This window comes from Echeneis naucrates, chromosome 22 (assembly GCF_900963305.1).
Source record: "Echeneis naucrates chromosome 22, fEcheNa1.1, whole genome shotgun sequence".
NCBI lineage: Eukaryota > Metazoa > Chordata > Actinopteri > Carangiformes > Echeneidae > Echeneis > Echeneis naucrates.
The window spans coordinates 694,291-712,609 of NC_042532.1; the positions used below are offsets into that span (position 1 = coordinate 694,291).

At 37.7% G+C, this 18,319-nt stretch overlaps 1 protein-coding gene across 1 annotated transcript in view; it reads right to left on the minus strand.

Annotated features, from left to right (window-relative positions):
• The window catches only part of nrxn3a (neurexin 3a), a 142,778-nt gene that overhangs the window by 122,080 nt on the left and 2,379 nt on the right, over positions 1–18,319 (minus strand). The window contains 3 exon segments of the mRNA XM_029493515.1: positions 1,520–1,546; positions 2,145–2,165; positions 10,908–12,119. Of these exon segments, the coding sequence (XP_029349375.1) occupies positions 1,520–1,546; positions 2,145–2,165; positions 10,908–11,592 (733 nt within the window). The 5' untranslated portion in view covers positions 11,593–12,119.

Below are 18,319 nucleotides of genomic sequence, written 5' to 3' on the forward strand. Positions count from 1 at the left end.
AATGAAAATCACAAAGGAGAATTACCTCTGGTACTGTATGTGTTCATAATCCAAGCCCTCTTGCAGAGAGGCTATTGAGCAGTGACTGAACGCAGTCAAGTAAACGCATGAAAGCATCAAACACAAAACATTGCAGTTTTCAAAAACACTCACAGAGCAAGCGTCGCTTTTCATAGAGCTGGAAAATGAAAGATTTCGAAAAAGATGTACCTTTGCTTTTAGCTAGAAGAGGAGTAGTAGAGAAAAAACAGAGGATCCACAGTCAAGACAGCACAGACAGGGAAGAAAAAGAGGAAACGTAAGTACAAAATATAATTGACACCAAAAATATCAATGTTTGTATGAATGGCAGCAGCTGCAATTTTACACATCACACTTGCAACATGCAAAGACATCAGGTATGAAAGAACTTCGGAATGTCACAGCAACACACGTCTACAAAGAAGGAAGGAAAAAGGCTGAAAACTCAATTTATCTGTCTTTTTTGAAAGATGTCATCAACAATGACAAAAAAGCCAAAATAAAATTTCAACTAAAACAGGTCATATCCATTTTTACAGTTTTCTTGATAATTTAAGAAAGTTTATGAATTAACTATAATTATAATTATAATATGATTATATAATGCATATTTCAGAAGAATTCGATAAGCTGTTAGCTATCGCCCTTCTGATTGTATCTGGATTGAAACTGTCATTGTAAGTAAGCATTTCTTTCAAAGATGTTTTTTGCAGCATTCTACTGGCAAGTGAAACCGGACAGACTGTGTATTGTTCAATTTAGATGAGGTGAACTGATTGTTTGTATGTTAATATTGGATTGATCATGGTTTTGAGTCTTGCATCACTATGGTCGAGGTTTGATCAGGTTCAGATACTAAACCAACTTGCTTCAAGTCAGTTTTCTTTAAACTGCCATTCGTTAAATTCAATGGCCACAACCATAGTTCAATGAACAGATAAAGCTTACTGCTATGTTGACTGTTTAGGTCCTGATTTGTTTGAAAATAACTACAAAGAGAGATCAGTTAAACTGTGGAATATGATGGGTGAGTGACTGGAGGTAAGAGGAGGATATTTATTGCATATTTGTTAAACAGTTGTAATTATATCTCTAAGCACAGCTCATAAATATGCACAGATTTAACTCTTGTCTTTTTGATGAAGTAACTGATGGGCTCCTCTTTTCTGAGTAGTCTTTTTTGACAAATGGAAGATCTCATTGGTAGTTACAATGATGTGATGTTACATGTGAATTTCACTTGAACCACAAACTCAGATTGCATTCACTCATCAGACTAGTTTGACTAGTGTCTGGTGAGTAAGCCTCAGCTAATTTTCTTTAACAACAAAATACTATTATGACAATTCATCAAAAATAGCAATTTTGTATGTTAAGGGAAAATAATGATTGAAAATACCAGCATGCACTTCTATTCCACACAAACACCAAAACATAGCATTTCACACAAACAAACTCAAAGATATATGAAAGAAGAGAGGCGTAAAGAGAGGCATACCTTGTTCTGCCATCATATGTGCAAAGTCTTGAAAAGATATGAAAGGGATAAAGGAAGGAAAGGGAAGAGCGAAAGTGAACACTGGAGGAAAAACACTTGATTTCAATACTGTTTGTATTGCGATGATATATGTTTTACCCCAGAGGAAAAACATTACATCAGAGAACATGGACAGGTCATAAAGCTTCCTGTGGTTAATCAAGAAGGTTCCTCAGCATGTTCGCAACATTAATGCCCCTCTCAAGTGGAGAACCACAGCTCACCTTTACCAATGTGCTTTATGGATGTAAACTTGCAAAAAATTTTGTTCTTTTTTTATCTTTTCACCATTTTGTATAGTTATGCATCTTATCCTCTTTTATATCCTTTATATCCATCCTTTATATTGTTTTTAGCACAAATTTTCAGTCTTGGTACCTTTTTATACATAATGTTAATTGATTTAAAGCATGAAGCCACAATAAATCTTTTTCTATATTGATTGAGCAACAGCATGACAAGGCAATATCATCATCCATCACCCACTTAACGATATACTGGCCTGTAATCTACAGCAATAAAAAATAATTACGGTGTTAAACTAAGGTGTTATATATTTACGTTTAACATTATTTTTTAGACTCACCTGGCATATTATTGGTGATTTCTGAAATAGATGGAGACAGAAAACAAACAAGCAAAGCTAACATTAGAAACACTCATATTACTTGCATGTTGACAGTCATGCAGACAGTCATACCGACCAAAATCCATACAGAGGGCTGGCAGTGGGCACAGCCATATGTATGTCATTTACCAATGGTTTCATTCAGTGACAGAGGAAATTCAGAGAGAAATATCTGGTGTGCACCAGTTTTGATCACAGATAACCAAGCTTTTAGTCTTTCTGTTAGGTTCCTGTGTAGCAAATAGTGTTATTAAATATTACTGATGTATCAACAAACACCCAAATAAAATAAAGTTCAGTCTTTTGGTAACTTATGGCCTTGCTTGACAAAATCAAAAGATTAGCAGAAGAGGCACAACGATGTGCAGTGAAAGTGTTGAAGAGATTAAAGAGAATACTGATGATGTCAATTTTTCAAATGACAGCACCACAACACAGCAAAAGCATTGGAAACATGGTCATTTACCCCTCCAGCGAGTAAAGTCAGTGATAAACCTGATGGTGCCATTTGATTAAAAATCTAGTTTCAGTGATTTTCAGCATTCACACAACTGTTCATATTACAGATATCACCATTGGGAAAAATGAAAACTATTTTATGACATTGTCAGCACATACAGCTCTTCCGAAAAAGGAAAAAACCGAGCCATCAATCTTGACCATGATATAACAACAGCTAGCAGTTTATGAGAAATTCTAGTCCCCTGCTGTAATTCTTGTTGCCATACCTTCCCCATTGATTTGACTGTCTGATGCAAAGATACTGAGAAAGAGGGCTTTGAAAGCAAGAAACCCGACCACAAAGCTCCTGACAGAAGTGGAGAACAGAGAACATGCACAAAGGAAAGCTAAGGAAGGCCTGGCCAGCAGAAGAGCAGTCACTGGCTTTGGCTGTGCAATAACAATCGTTTGGGTAACTACAGAGGCTGGCCATGATATACACATCCAGGTCTGATCATCCTGTGAGGTACCTGCCTTCACAATGGATGAGCCTTTGTCTGATGATCATCTCCAAGATTAACAGTAGCCTGCTGAAATTTCAGGGATTCTAAAACAAAGTCATATTTAATTAATCTAAATCCTATTTATCTTTTTTTTGTTTGTTTCTTTGTTTGTTTGACAGAGAAAGACATTATTCTGTGCTTGATCCAATTCTGTTGACCTTAACTTTAACACCCAAGGCAGTTAGCCAATCTATTGAGATTCCTAACAACCAGCGACAAAAAGATTTATACTCCAGACTACAAACGCCCTAAAATTACCTTTTGTTGGTAAAACGCATTATAAAATCCCTCACAGTAAGTGTTACAATTCTGTTATTTTAGACACAATATGTCATTGGGGGAAAAACTGATTTGAAAATTTGTAGGTTCATACTTTAGAATGTCTAGTGAGGCAGATTTGCTTCTATAGTCATGTCATGGGCATGCTAACACTGTTCATGGTCTCATTTGACATTTTAGAACATATACAAATCATAACTAATCAGAAACTTGGTTGTTAGATTCTCAGCTCTACCAGGCTCAGTATATTTGTCATACACACACACACACACACACGCACACACACAAACAGAGAGTGGTTAAAAGAGTCATTTTGTGACCCGCCCCCGCAATGAAGAAAAACACTGAAAAACTCCTCTATGAATTATATGGTTGGAATAAGTCCAAGTGTATTTCTCTACTTTTCAGAATCACATACAATATTGTCACCCGCTGTTGCCCCACAATAAGAAGGTTGGTGGGTCCGGTTCCCGGCCTGACACCTTTCTGTGTGGAGCCTCCATGTTCTGCCTCTGTGGGTTTCCTCCAGGTACTCCGCTTTCCTCCCACTGTCCAAAGACATGCGTGTTTGGGTTCATTGGTTACTCTAAATTGTCCATAGGTCTGACTGTAAGTATGAGTGGTTGTTTGTCTCTTTCTGTCTCTACGTGTTAGCCCTGTGACAGACTGGTGACCTCTTCAGGGTGTACCCCAACCTCGCCTAGTCTGAGCTGGGACTGGCTCCAGCACCCTGCAACCCAGGAACAGACAGGTGGTTGAAGATGAATGAATGAACATGTTACCCATAAAAAATGCACATTGAATGAAATTCCATCATGGCAGCTGGCTGGCCTCACTGGCTAAACAGGCTAATCTAATAACCAGCAGAATTAATTCCAGAAGAGGTTGTTTAATGTTTTCTTATTCCTTAACATTTCATGGCGTTTCTTCGACTATGGTTGCTTGAAGTGTCTAAAACTTCCCTTCAGGAGTGAGATTGGTGGAAGACAGACAGGATGAGGATCCATTCCTTTGCCAGCAGGGGAAATGAAGGTAGAGGTGATGTGTCAGCAGGTCAAGTATCACTGTCTTCAAGGGTTGGTATTTGTTTTGTATCTGCTCAGGGGTCCAAACCCAAAATTAAAGTTAAACATTTTTGCTATGTGAAACCCATGAAGTCTGTGCTTGAGGCAGCCCCTTTGCTCCTTACTCCCAACTCCCAACATGCTCCGCAGGTAAAATCAAAAGGAGTCACAAACTGATTTATTCATCTTCGACCACGTATCAATTTCCGTGTTGCTGGGGTTGCTGGAGCCAGTCCAAGCTCTCACTGGATGAGGCAGGGTACACCCTGAACAAGCTGCCAGTCAATCGCAGGGCCAACACATCGAGACAGAGTTGAACACCATTCATACTCGCACTCATGGGGAATTTACTGTCACCAGGCTACTGAGACATGCATTAGTTTGGACTGTGGGGGGAAACTGGAGTATCTGGAGGAAACCCATGTAAGCACAGGGAAAACATGCTAACTCCATACAGAAAGACCCCAAGCCAAGGAATCAAACCAATGGCTTTCAGTCACAAATGCATGCTTTTCATTTGCAGAGATACAGGCATTTCCAAAAATATATCTGCAATGATGACTCCTTATCTGTAAATACACACTCCATTTCCATTCTATTGTAAAAGCCTTTGTTAGCAAGCTTGCTGAAGGAGGCAACACATCCTTGCACATGTGTATTTCCGCCTAGACGGAAGATTCTTGGGATTTTGAAATGTTGGCAGTTGGTCAAACTTAGCATGCAAATGCATTCTTTGTAATATTAAATTATTTCTATCATACCACGCTCGCCTCTTGCCTGTCTGGCTTTTTCTACCAATGTTGTCCCACAAGGAAATCTAAGAAACCTGATCTGTTGTGTCCAAATGTCCAGACCCCAACACTGCCAACTCCACCCTAATTCATATCATGTCATAGGTTGAGGATACACTTCGAAATATTTTTGAACCTGAACACTGAACCAGACTGGTGCCTGAGGAGGGTTGCAGCAAATGTTTTTTTTATACTTAATTTATCCATCTATGACAAAGATATAATATGTCTGCTTCACTACTTGCAAAAAGATGCAATTATAGGTAGATTTAACTTTTCAATTACATTTTTCTTAATTCATACAATGCAGCCAAAGCACCACATACAGTCTTCATATTAACCATCTTGTTTGACACATCTATAGAAGGGAGTTAGGGACCTAAAGGATTAACAGATTCATCTTTTCTGTTCTGACTGATCCATCATTCAAAGCTTATCTCTTTCTTTGCCTTTCCTGATGATCAGCTGGATCAAATCACCCTGCTTCCCACTCTATCATAATTTTCTTTTTCTACTTTGACCTACTTCATTTGTTAGTTTATTTCCCCTGTTCCTCTTGCCCCTGTTTCATCAGGCTTTATTGTGTGTGTGTGTGTGTGTGTGTGTGTGTGTGTGTGTGCGCACATGCACAGATAGGAAACCAGCAATGGGGACACATGGGCATGTAAATATATACACATTTAATGAGGTAGGACTCAAAACCATTCAAACATTGCAATGCCCAACACAAGGTTTTCCGATGTTTAGCTTGACGCAACATTATGTCTATAAGTTCCATAACATTTTTCCTGCGTTATAAATGTTATAAATTCTACATTTCCCCAGCTCTCCTGAGAAATTCCCCCAAGAAGCTGCCTAATCTTTCAAATGTTTTAATATTTTCATACTTAATTAATTATTGTATGCTGCCACATTATCTGACACATCATGAGTCAATTGAATTAAAAGCATGTCATACCTATTATTTCTGCACTGATGAAAATATTAAGTATATCAAATTCTTTTTTCCCCATCACTGTGTGTTTCACTGGTTTTCTAACTGGTTTCTTTGTTATCCATATAGAATCAGCACAAAAACAAATACAACCACCAGTATTTATCTGTTATTTATCTTATCTTTGTGAGGACACCCACTGACAATTTATAAAATAAATTTTTTTATATTTCCAAGATATATACACAACACTGGGGGAGATACAATCTCCGTAACAACTGAACATTTAACCATAACCTGAGTCTAATTGTAAACCTTACTAGTTTTAACCTTCATACTGGCATTCTAAGGTGTGTCAAATAGCATAGACCCAAACAAACACAATGAGTCATGAATTTTGTCATTACAGTCCTGAGAGCATGATTATTATTGGCTTTTTCATCTGCCCTGTAACAGCTTTAATCTCCTTCATGACTGATTTTATCAGAAGCCTTGTTTTATGTTATTATGGACACACAGATTGAGTGGGTAGCAGAGGCCATCTGCTCCTGCTGAGGCAGCAACCGCATACAGCTACATACTAAAAATTCATTTATGTTAGCATCTCCCTTTACAGTCAATGCCTGTAAACATTGTCATAAGGGCCTACTGCTGCTGTGTGAAGTGTCATGCCACATTGTTGTAAAGAACAAATGGGCCTCTAACAGTAGATATCCATGACAGTTTTTTGTTGTTGTTTTTTTTACAATATCTAATGTATACTTATCATTTCTGCTAATAAGTAATGGCAACATTTCCATTATTTTCTTAATGGTCTTGTAAACAATAAGCCCTGCTAGATCTGCTATTTAATGATAAGTAATAGAAAAGAGGTTATGAGGCAAAAACACAGTGATGGTTTTTGGATAGGGTCCACATAAGCCAAGTTAACATCGCTGAAATGTGTCTGTTTGAAACAGCCATACATTTCTGGCCTACAGTATGTCTGTCATATTTTTTTGCAGTTTCACACCCATCACCGCATGCATTTCACTTTCAAAATGCCTGAAATTGTCAGTAAACAAAACAAAAAAAGGGTGAGTTATAATTTCAACTGTACCCTACCTGCTTTGCTTTCTTATTTATTTAATTAAGCAAGTAATGTTGACCTGTTGAAACTCTTTATATTTACGTTACTTTTTCCTATTTTATTTAAAACTATGATTGAAAAAGATTTACATGATTCATTGTTTTTAATTATATTTTTCATTGTCAAAGGCTTAAAGTTAATCTTTCTGACTAAGGTGTCATGGAAGTGCCTTAGTAGAATGGAGAATTGGTGCAAATGGTTGTGTGTTTATGAATGTGTATAGCAGAGTTTGGTCTGTCCTTGCCCAATCTCAGCTTGGATTGGCTGTTACTCTTAATGACTGTACAGTGAATTCCCTGTAGACATGAGCTTGTCCATGACTGATTATTTGGCTGTGTATGTCAATCTTACAATAGACTGGCAAACCAATTGTGGGTGTACCCCTCCCTTGCCTAAGGCCAGCTGAGAATGGCTTCAGGACCACCAATCCTGTACATCTAAGCAGTACGGATAGTGCATGGATGGAACTTTGAAAGTTTTGGATAACAAGTTCAAGTAACTACTAAATGACAATGCATCAACCATTAGTTCATGAGTAAATTTTCTTTATCAACTCTTCCGACCAAATCATTACCAAGTTAGAATTTGGTGTAGAATCTGTGGTAATGTTTTGTGACACACTTTGGTCCCCTAACACCAGTCAATAATGAATTGATTTTGAGTTCATTGTCTTAGTCACAATTTGACATATTCAGATGGCTACTGGTTATGTACCATGTCACAAAGCAAATGTTATGTCAACTAAAATGAGGTCAGTGAATCTGTGCGCTCCACTGTCATACTCCAATCCAGTCAATCACCTTTGGGATACGATAGAAGTGCACTTGTGTAACACCTTTCTTTATTGTCTTTATCGAACACTCAGAATTCTTTGCAATCCATACAACATGGGCCAATTCATTCACACATTAATAAATGGCATACACATGGCATTTAGAATCTTGCAAAAAGGAGCCTTAAAAATGTAGCCTGGAGGAGCTGAGAACTGAAACACCCATCTTCTGACTAGTTGATGACGCACTCTGTTTGATAGGTTTTTTGCTGACTTCATTGTGTAAGTTTGTGCTGTCACAGCAGTAAAAAAACAGCATTAAAAGCATGTAATTTACCTCTTAATGAGCAATCCAAATTCTCTTCAAGCTACCTGAGTTCTTTATTTTCACTCACCTATTGCTGCCTCGCAGAAGGCAGCCAGACAAAAAAGCAAAAGGAACCGTCAGACATTAACCAGCACTGATAATAGCAACTCATCATCAGTGCATTCAAATTGACTGCATTCACGTTTCCAAAAGGGAGCTTCCCTTGGACTTGCAATTAGTTTACAAAGGAAGATTTTAAGGATTTAATTAGAAGATGAAAATGTAGGGATTCTACTCCTGTAGTGGCACCATCAGCATAGATTTCACACTTTAGCCCAACTGTATATAAGACCAAACAAGGAATCACCAGTATGTGGTTCTGCCGCCTCTAAAAAATTTTAATTACTTTCACCACTCCATCAACCTAAGAATCTCTCATGGATCAAGCCAATGGGAGTAATAGTTAGGATTAGATAGCACGCTCCCTTTAGGATCTCTGCACCCAGACTACTGCATGCCAAAATTAAAGCAGAAGCCTTAGCTTTGTTCTGGAGATGTCTTATCAAAATCACATCCAACACATCAAGACATAAAAAAAAAAAAAAAAAATTACAAACACACATAAAGCAAATAACATTTGTAAGCATAACAAAGACTAGACACATGAGAAGCATCATACAGTGGAACACAGCTGCAGACTTACAGACCAAAGTAAAATAATTAGATGTTGGGAAGCAAAGTAAAGACAAAGTAAAAACAACTTCTGTCATCTCTCTTTTAATTATCAATGAATAATTTTTTTTTATCCTGACAGACAAGGGCAAATAGGGCAAAGAAATGTTAACCCATATAATGCTACAGTACCAGGAATAAAGCTCTCTCAAATATTTACTGCTGTTCAAGTGCAGTGAAGTAATTTCAGAGGGGTAGTGTGAGTCAGCAGCTGCAGCTAGACATCAATCCACATGGTGTCATGACAATACACCAGCTGAGCTTGCATTTTATTTTATACTTTACACACCAGTTCGATCCCACTGTCTCCACGTGTATGCAGTGACTAAATGAGAGGAACTGACGATTCTACCATCCAAGCCCACCTAATTAAATAAAAAACCTTTAAATCGGCTGAGCAATGGCAAAGCAGCCCACTCACCATGAAGACCAAATGAGAGAAACCCCCCCCCCAAAAAACAGCCCCCACTTATTTATATCAAACACTGGTGGTGATAGATTAAAACCCTAATCTTTAAATTTCCTGGCCTCCTCATGTGCCTGGCATCAGGCCAAATGGTATGCTAATTCACGCAGTTTTGGTGACATTAAGAAAAAGAGTCTGGATAACGACAACAAACAAACAATAAAAAACAATAAACAAACAAAAAAATTGCAGAACAAACATGTTAAAACAAATTGCCTGTGATCAGTATTAAGGAAAAAAGGAGGCTCATCGCTTTTTCATCCAAGTGTTATTGATTACCTCGAGTAGTTTTTGTTTTTTTGTTTTTCAGTGCAAACATAATGAGAGGTGTGTGGATCCATTTCATGTGTTGACTGCATGTTCACAAATTACTCCAACAAAACAGGTATCATCGGGATTTGTCAAATCACAGGAAGTTCAAGTTTGTACATTTAAATTAAGTACGTGTCTTTCATTTTGCTTGAAGAGAAAATAAATAAAAGGAAATAAAGAAACAAGTAATAAATAGCAGTTTTGGTGTGGGTACAGCCAGCCTTAGGGTGATTGAAACAGCCTAACACAATTCTCAGCACAAAGGATGCAATATAAAGCACCTGCCATCTTGTGATTGGATGAAGAAAAGGAGGCTCAGGAGGCCCCATTCTCTCTGTAGGCATCCTTATCACTGCCTGCAGAGCCGATGCCATTAACCTGCACCTCTCTGGCTAACTGAGCTTAGATTAGCTTTTTGATTGTACAGTCCCACACTCTCTTCCTTTTATCTGCAACATACACACACACACACACACACACACACATACACACAAGCAATCACAGGCAGAGCCAAGTGAACCCACATCGTTTAACTGCCTCAGAGCATGTGACACCCTGTGTAAAAGCAGGACCAAGCAGAGGGGACTTCTCCATATGTGAATGAACATGAAGAGAACCCAGAGTTAATCTTTTATCATATATCTGTGATTGTGTGGTTTGATAATTGTATATTATGGTGTTAAGATATTGTCTTAATTCTTCACAACCTCAAAGTAGCTTTGTTTCTGGAATTCACAAAGCACATATGGTCATGGGTCTGTTTTGCTCAAATCAAGTCCCCAGATACAGCAAAGGGATGTAAAAATGTTTCCGTATGGAGCAAATGAAAAAAATTAAATACAAATGTAAAAAAGGAAAGACAAAGAGAGAAATAAGCTATACTGAAGTTTAAGTGAAAGAAAGTGTTAGAGAATGTAAAGGTGTGTGCTACCTTCACTGCAGAAGCGGCCCTTGTAGTCTGTTTTGGAGCAGTCACAGATTGGCTCTCCATCCACCACTGAGCAAGTCCCACCATTCTCACATGGGTTCACAGTGCACCACCCTTCTGATTCCAGAGGCACCTTTAGACTTCCTAAAAACAGGGGTTGTGAGATGCCATATTTGAGATCACTTATAGTGCCCCTGAAAGGCTGCATGTTCCGCACAGCAGGCAGTGTGAGTGCACCACTCCGAATATCCTGAGGCACTCCTCCCAGGAACAGGTCACTGACTATTTTCATGAACTGACGCTGAGGCCGCACCTCATCAGTTGTGGCCTGGCCGTCCACAACCAGCATTGTGCGCAGGTTATACCTGCTTAGAGTGGCAGTGTGCCAGCTCCCATCATCCACCTGTCTGTCTGACACGATTGTAGTCTCTGCACAGTCAATGCTGAAATGAAGTTGCAGCCGGCCTTCTGCCAGCAACAACTGCATAAAGTCACAGTATCCTCCATCATCAAAATACAACATCAACGCCTCTGAAGCCTCTGTCTTGAACTGGAAACTGAGGTCACCACGAGTGCTGGCATCCCAGCGGAGGTAGCGTGCCCACTGACCTGGTGTGCCTAAAAATTCCAATCCCATACATGTGCTCAGGAAAACTTGCAGCCTGATAGAAAATCCTACAAGATCCATCGCTGCAAATAAGTTATTAATCCAAAAAGGTATCTGAAGGGAACAAAATCAGACAAACTTAACGTGGTAAGACTCAATTTTAGAGATCCACAGTTATATCAACAATATATGCATATATATATATATATGCATATATATATATATATATATTTATATATACACACACATATACATATAGATATATATTCATATATAAAGGAAAAGGGCAGTAGCAGGAGAACAGTCGTGGAGTTAACAGTCTTGAGATCACCCACATCAGTACATTGTCCAGTTTTTGCAGGGTGGTTGCATGGAAAAATAGCTTCTTTCCTCAGTTGGGTAAATAAATAGTGATATAGGGAAAGGGGGGTGATGTGTTGTTTTATAATGCTTGGTTAGCTTCAAGACAAAAGCTGGCAAAAATCATGGTGTAACGTCTGATGGAATGGACTTCTGTGTCTATCAAGGCAAGGGGAAGTTCCTTCTTCATGTTGTCTGCTGGGAAACCAAGCTGACACAAGATCCACCAGCCTCTCTCAGGTCCATAACTGTAAGAGAATCAGAAAGTTACGATGGTTTCACCAGCAAAAATATCACTGACAGTTTCTACTGAAAAAAAAAAACAACACAGTGAGTTTGTATTCCCAATCAATTTCTTATAGATCAAACAATGTCAATGTCATTAATATGATTTCTCAACATGAATGCGAAAAAAAAAAACAAAACACATCTCCAAATTGATAAAGTATTCTGTTATATGGATTGTGATTTATTTATTTATTTAGTTTTTTTTTTTTTTTTTTACGGGCTATCCAATTAGTTTACTGGCGACATGATGGAAGGAGCACTTCTTAACAATGCTTCACAATATCAATAATAAAACTGGGTAATGATGAGTCTTATATTTACTTCTTTTCAGTTATTTATGTATTTCATGGGCTAAATTAAGTTAAGTATAGAAATACTGTGATAAGGCCAAAAACATCCAATATCCTTGGCACAACACAAATACAAAGCCCAAAAAGGAAATCACTGTGGTTGGTCAAATTTTTCTAAAACCCTTGATAGATAGGATAATAAAAATAAATTATGTTTTTTTTTAAACATACATTGCATTCTAAAAATAAGTAGAGGATTATTACAGCTAACATGCACTACTGTATTGTTGGTAGTTGCTAATCCAACTGCCTTATTATTAATAGGCACTTCCCTAATAGTGCTGAATTTCTCTCTCCTGCACAAAGACTGTCAGTTCCAGGTCAGCTGCTTGGGAAATTAGTCTTATTATTCTCATGACACTGCATAGTTATCAGTCAGCCAGCCAGACTGCCTTTAACTGATGACCAGCCTTGAGACACACTTTCTCTTGAATCCTGCTGAATACTAACAGCCAGAGAAAAATGTCCATGCACTTACACAATGATTCCTAAGATGTAAAAAAAAAAAAGTTTGCTTTAAAACCCTGCTTCCTCAAGAAATTCAGTTATAACTTTTTCCTAAATATCAATTTTTATTAATTAGTACGAGAAGTTGCATGGTTTTCAATACAAAAACATCCATTAATCTAATTTGAGAACTTGTTTTGAGAAAATCAACCGATTACTTTGTGAAAGACAACTGTATGAGAAAAAGTACCTGGCTCTACGTAGCAAATGTGATTTTGATTGACATTTGGAAATCCCAGATCCACCCTGAACCAATCAGGTCACATAAGAGTGGAGTGCAGAACAGATGATTCGATAAGTTAGAGTCTTCATGTACAGGTTCAAGGCAAACCAAGAGTGGTAGCATTCAACACCTGCAGTTCCAAACTAACAGAAGGACTCCACAATGTCAAACTTCATCCAGCAAGTCCAGATTCCAGTTAATTTGAAGCTAGCTCATTAGCAAAAGCAAACAGGGGGCTTACTTAATGAAATATGTTTTTTAAATACAAAAGGTCACAATACACTAGCACTTAGCATTGGCCAGCATTGAAGTTGTTGACCACCCAAACTTTAAACCTTTTCTATTTGTCAATCAGGCATTTTGATGGTAGGCGGATATATATATGTTTGCGCGTTTGTGTGTGTGGGGGTGTGCACCTGAGGTTCAAGTATAAAAGTGAAAAAAGGAAGGGGGATGGCGGGCTAAAATAAAGCCATTGATTCATAAGGGGTGCTGGGCACCTTAACATATTAACAAATATCAAACAATGCTGCGAAGAGCACTTGTCTGTCTATTATGGAAAACCTGAATCAAAAAATAAATAAAAAAATCATCAAAAAGAAATAAATTGATTTTCACTCTATGATTAAGTTCTCTTTTGACTTTTTGTTTTCATGATTATTATATGAAAATTATATACAAATGTCATAATGTGTGTGAATTGAATAAACTTGCACTGTGAAAATGGCACTAATTTCAGTAAAGAGTTGGTTACGTATGTATGACTTCGTTAGGTCTCCATTTAATTAGGCAATTGAAGTTTAGTACTTCTGACTCAAAGCTGACTTGCCTGTCCAGACTAGGGCCTTTCCTGCCCAGGCTTAGTATTTGACTTTGGGCTTGTGAGCCAAGAGTTGAAAATTACTTGTGACTCAAAAAACTGTCACTTGATCCCACTTCTGGAATTTTCACCTGAAGTCTCTGTCCTGATTTTGTTAAAAATGTGAATAGGAGATACTGCATATTTAAGGGCTGACTACCACTGTGAAAGATGTTTACACCAATAATGCTACAAATGCTCCAAAGTTACTAAAAGCATTTGATACATACGGAAGCCACTTACCTTATGTCATCAAAACCAAACCTCCCAGGCTGCCAAACCAATCAGATATTAGAAACATCACTTGAATTTTCTATTGCTAAAAATCAATATAATGTTATATATAATGTTTTTTTTTTATTATTTATTTTTGATATACATATTGAAAGCAGGTTGTCAAATTCCACAAGATGTTTCTAGATTATGCATTTCTTAAGTATTAAAGATTAAAAAAAAAAAAAAAACAAAACATTATTAAACCTTGACCACACCTGCCAATGTGAGACTTGCGGGGACTCCTTTTAGTCATCTCAAATAATATTGCTAAGACGAGAAACATACATTATAGCATTTATTTTTGAAATGGTCATATGTGGGCATCTCTAATCTCGTTCCACTCTCAATTTTTAGGGATCTGTTTAGCTTGCAATGTGTAGCAGTTACCTGCAATTATGTCCAAGCTGTGCAGATTCACATTTTATAAATGCATTTGCTCCACTAACAAAAATCAACCATAAGATGAATGTCTCCTCAGCAGAGCCCCCCATTGAGTAGCTGAGGGTTATTCCAGTACATATCCATGAGCTTATCAAATGATTCAGCCAATTTTTGGACATTAGGCTTTCCATCATGTACATTCAACTATGTTAGCTTGTAATATGTATTACACTTTACCATTATGATGAAAATGAGTGGTTAGATTTGGTTCTTTATTTAAATGTATGGCTTTTTTCTAATTGTATTGTGTGAGTATTTAAAATTTTTGTGAAATACTTTTATGCAAAACTGCATGTGCTGCTGTCTTGCCTTGAACTCCCTGAAAGAAGAGAACTAGTATCTAAATTAAAGCTGGGCGGTTCCTGAATCACCCAGGTTAATGATTCAGATCTTCGTACTGAATCACGGATCACGAGTTGGAGGTTTCCATCAACCCAGATCCTATGAGTCCTCTGGTTGGCTGCTGGTGTACACAACACAAGTCAGTGAACTGGTCCAACAATTCAGTTTAATCTGCAGTGTTTCTGCAGTTTCTGGTTTCTGGTGAAAAACACTGCACACTCAGATGAATCCATTCACTGATGTCACTCTAGTCAGTGAATCCAAGAAATAAGTCACAATAAATATTGCAATAAACAAGTGGTTAAACACACTGGCTTCCATTATGTGGCTGATATATTTTAGGCACATTCTACAATGATGATTATTATTATTTATATTATTATTGTTATTATTATCATCATCATCATCATCAGTAGCAGTGATATGTAATAGTAATGCAGGATATTTCATTGTAAGAAAAAACAACAAACTATATTACACTAAGTTGTGTGTGTTTGTTTTTTTTTCCTGGTGCTGCCAACAGCACTGACTCCAGTGATGCAAGCGGTTCTAATGTATCGAATCTCTTTAGTAAGTGACTTAAATTCAGAGTCCATAAAATGAACTGCGTTTAACACCACTAATCTTGACCAGACCTTGCTGGTTAAATATTGGTTTGAATAAAAATAAAATATAGACCACTCTCAGCATTTTGGAAACTTAGACCTGATTGGCTTTTTGCTCATTTCAAACTCAATTTAATTAAAATATACGGAAAATAACTGCAAAATTCAACACCACTGAATTTTTTATTTTGAATTAAATATTTTTCAACATTATTATCCTATCTATTAACATTTTTGGATTGATTTGAATGTTTTTGTTCATTTGTTTTTATAAGTGATAAAAGTCAGTGAAGCTCAAAAATTTTCATAACCACTGCTCAGCTTCAGTCCCCCCCCCCAAAAAAAAAAAAATATATGATTGGCCTGATTTTAGTAACAGTCATGCTGCATGTCCTCTCTAAAAACATTTTAATTCTTTCAAAGAAAAGTCATTTTGTTTTGGTTCACATTTGAAACATTGTTTCTCTGCAACATCTGTTTTTTCACCAGTCTTCTGCATTAAGTATATTTGCTTCTTTCATATTGTCTGTTAATCAGATATGGATCATGACTAAAATGTTACAAAATGGAGACTTACTCAAACTTTTAGTTTGCTTCAATATTTCATGTGATGTGATATGTGTTTGTCTTTTGTTGAGCATCAGAGGTTAAAAGGCTAAACGGCATGAGTCATTGTTCTCAGTGAAAAGGCTCCTTTGACAAACCCCACAGGGACAAGTCCACATACACACACACAAAAGGCAGCAGCACTCCTGATCCTATTAACAACCACGTGTACCGGCTATGGAAAGCCTGTGTGTGTAAATTCAAATAAAAGCAGCCTACTGGCAGGCCCCTTTTAATGGATGCCACTTGCCAGTAATTTTACAGCAGGTGCCCTGCTCACACACAAAAATGTGCACACACGCATGCACAGGCACATACACAAAATACACAAAATATCCTCCACGAAAGGCCTTCAAAATACGCACACAGACACTGTTCTTAACATCTTACAATGGATTCAAGTGAGATGAAAATTTTACTGAAGACATGAGAAGAAAAAAAAAACAATGGCAGAGGCAAAGACAGGTGAAATTCAAGAGCTAACAGACAAGAGGATTGTTCTACCTCATCCACTCCCACTCATGCACTTCAGGAGTAGGACAATTCAAAGCTAGGCCCCACACACCCCACGTCAAGCATGCCTACCCCACACTGCTCTCTTCTTCTTTTAGATGAACCATCTACTGAAATGAAAATATAGTTTCATTTAGCATGCATATCAAAAAGGACGGACACGTGTGTAATGCCTATCGGATTCCACTATTTCAAGAAGTTAATCACCAGCAACCTTAGCAATTCACTCAAATTTCCATGCAATTAAAAACCCATGATGCCATTAATCAGCAGCCTGACAGAAGCACCGCACAAGATAAACCAGGTGATATAAATCTTTAAGTTTAAGTGAAGGAAAATAACCTTTGTTGGATTATTTTTAATCCATCCAGCAGTTTTGAGCACACCCTCTTCTGCTCATTTGCTCATTTTGTACTGAGAAATAATAACATGGTAATGAAAGGCATATGCATATAATAGGGTGTATTTGTGGTTTGGGAGATGTTATTTTGGCACTGCTTGGGCTGTGTGTGGATGGTGGGTACTGTGTTGATATCCGTCTACTCTGCAGGCAAGACACGCCTTCTCTGGGCTCAGTGATTTTGCTGCAGCATCCTTCACGGCATTACATCACCCAGTTAGAGAGCGCCAAGCACCCCACAAAGGCCTACACGCACACCCCTTACACACAGATAAAGCGATAAAGCGATGCCTGAACAGACATCAGCAAATTATACAGACCGTATCTGCATACACACTTCAGACATGCCAGAACACACACCACACATTCCCTGCACGTGTGCCACAAAATTCTAATCATGCAGACTGTAATGCGTGCACACACACACTAATTACTAAGGAAACGAAAAGTATTACACATGGACAAAAACAACGAAAATCTTGAGACACAATTCTCATCAGCCACTGCACACCACGAGAAAACACGCCCACAAGTACTTTATATACCACCAGCAATTAATATAACATCACTAAATGATATTATCATCTTGGTGGCAATGGCAATTTTTCTTCATGTCAGATTTTTTTTTTCATGTACTGTGTACTGTGTACCGTAATTGATGCATCGCGTTATGAGAAATGACAGGCTCTTGCATTTTAAGGGAGAATGGCTTTTTCTAAGATTTTCAATTCGATTGACCTTTTAATTTCTTAAATTCAAAGGCTGTGAAAATGGCAGATATTTTATTCATGCTGCTAGATACATAATATTTGTGGCAAAGCAATGGCACACAATGCTGCGTCCTTACAAAGATAATGAACGGGAGAAAAATAAAGAAAAGCGTCTTCTCCGAAATCACGCGTTAATTTTGGCGCTCCCAGCCCTTGGGGATTAGTGATACATTGAGCCCTTGGCTTTTTGCTTCAGATTTTTTCCGGGCCGTTAACCGGTCGTCAACAGGGAGAATCAAAAAAGAAAAGGTAGGAAAAGAAAAGACAA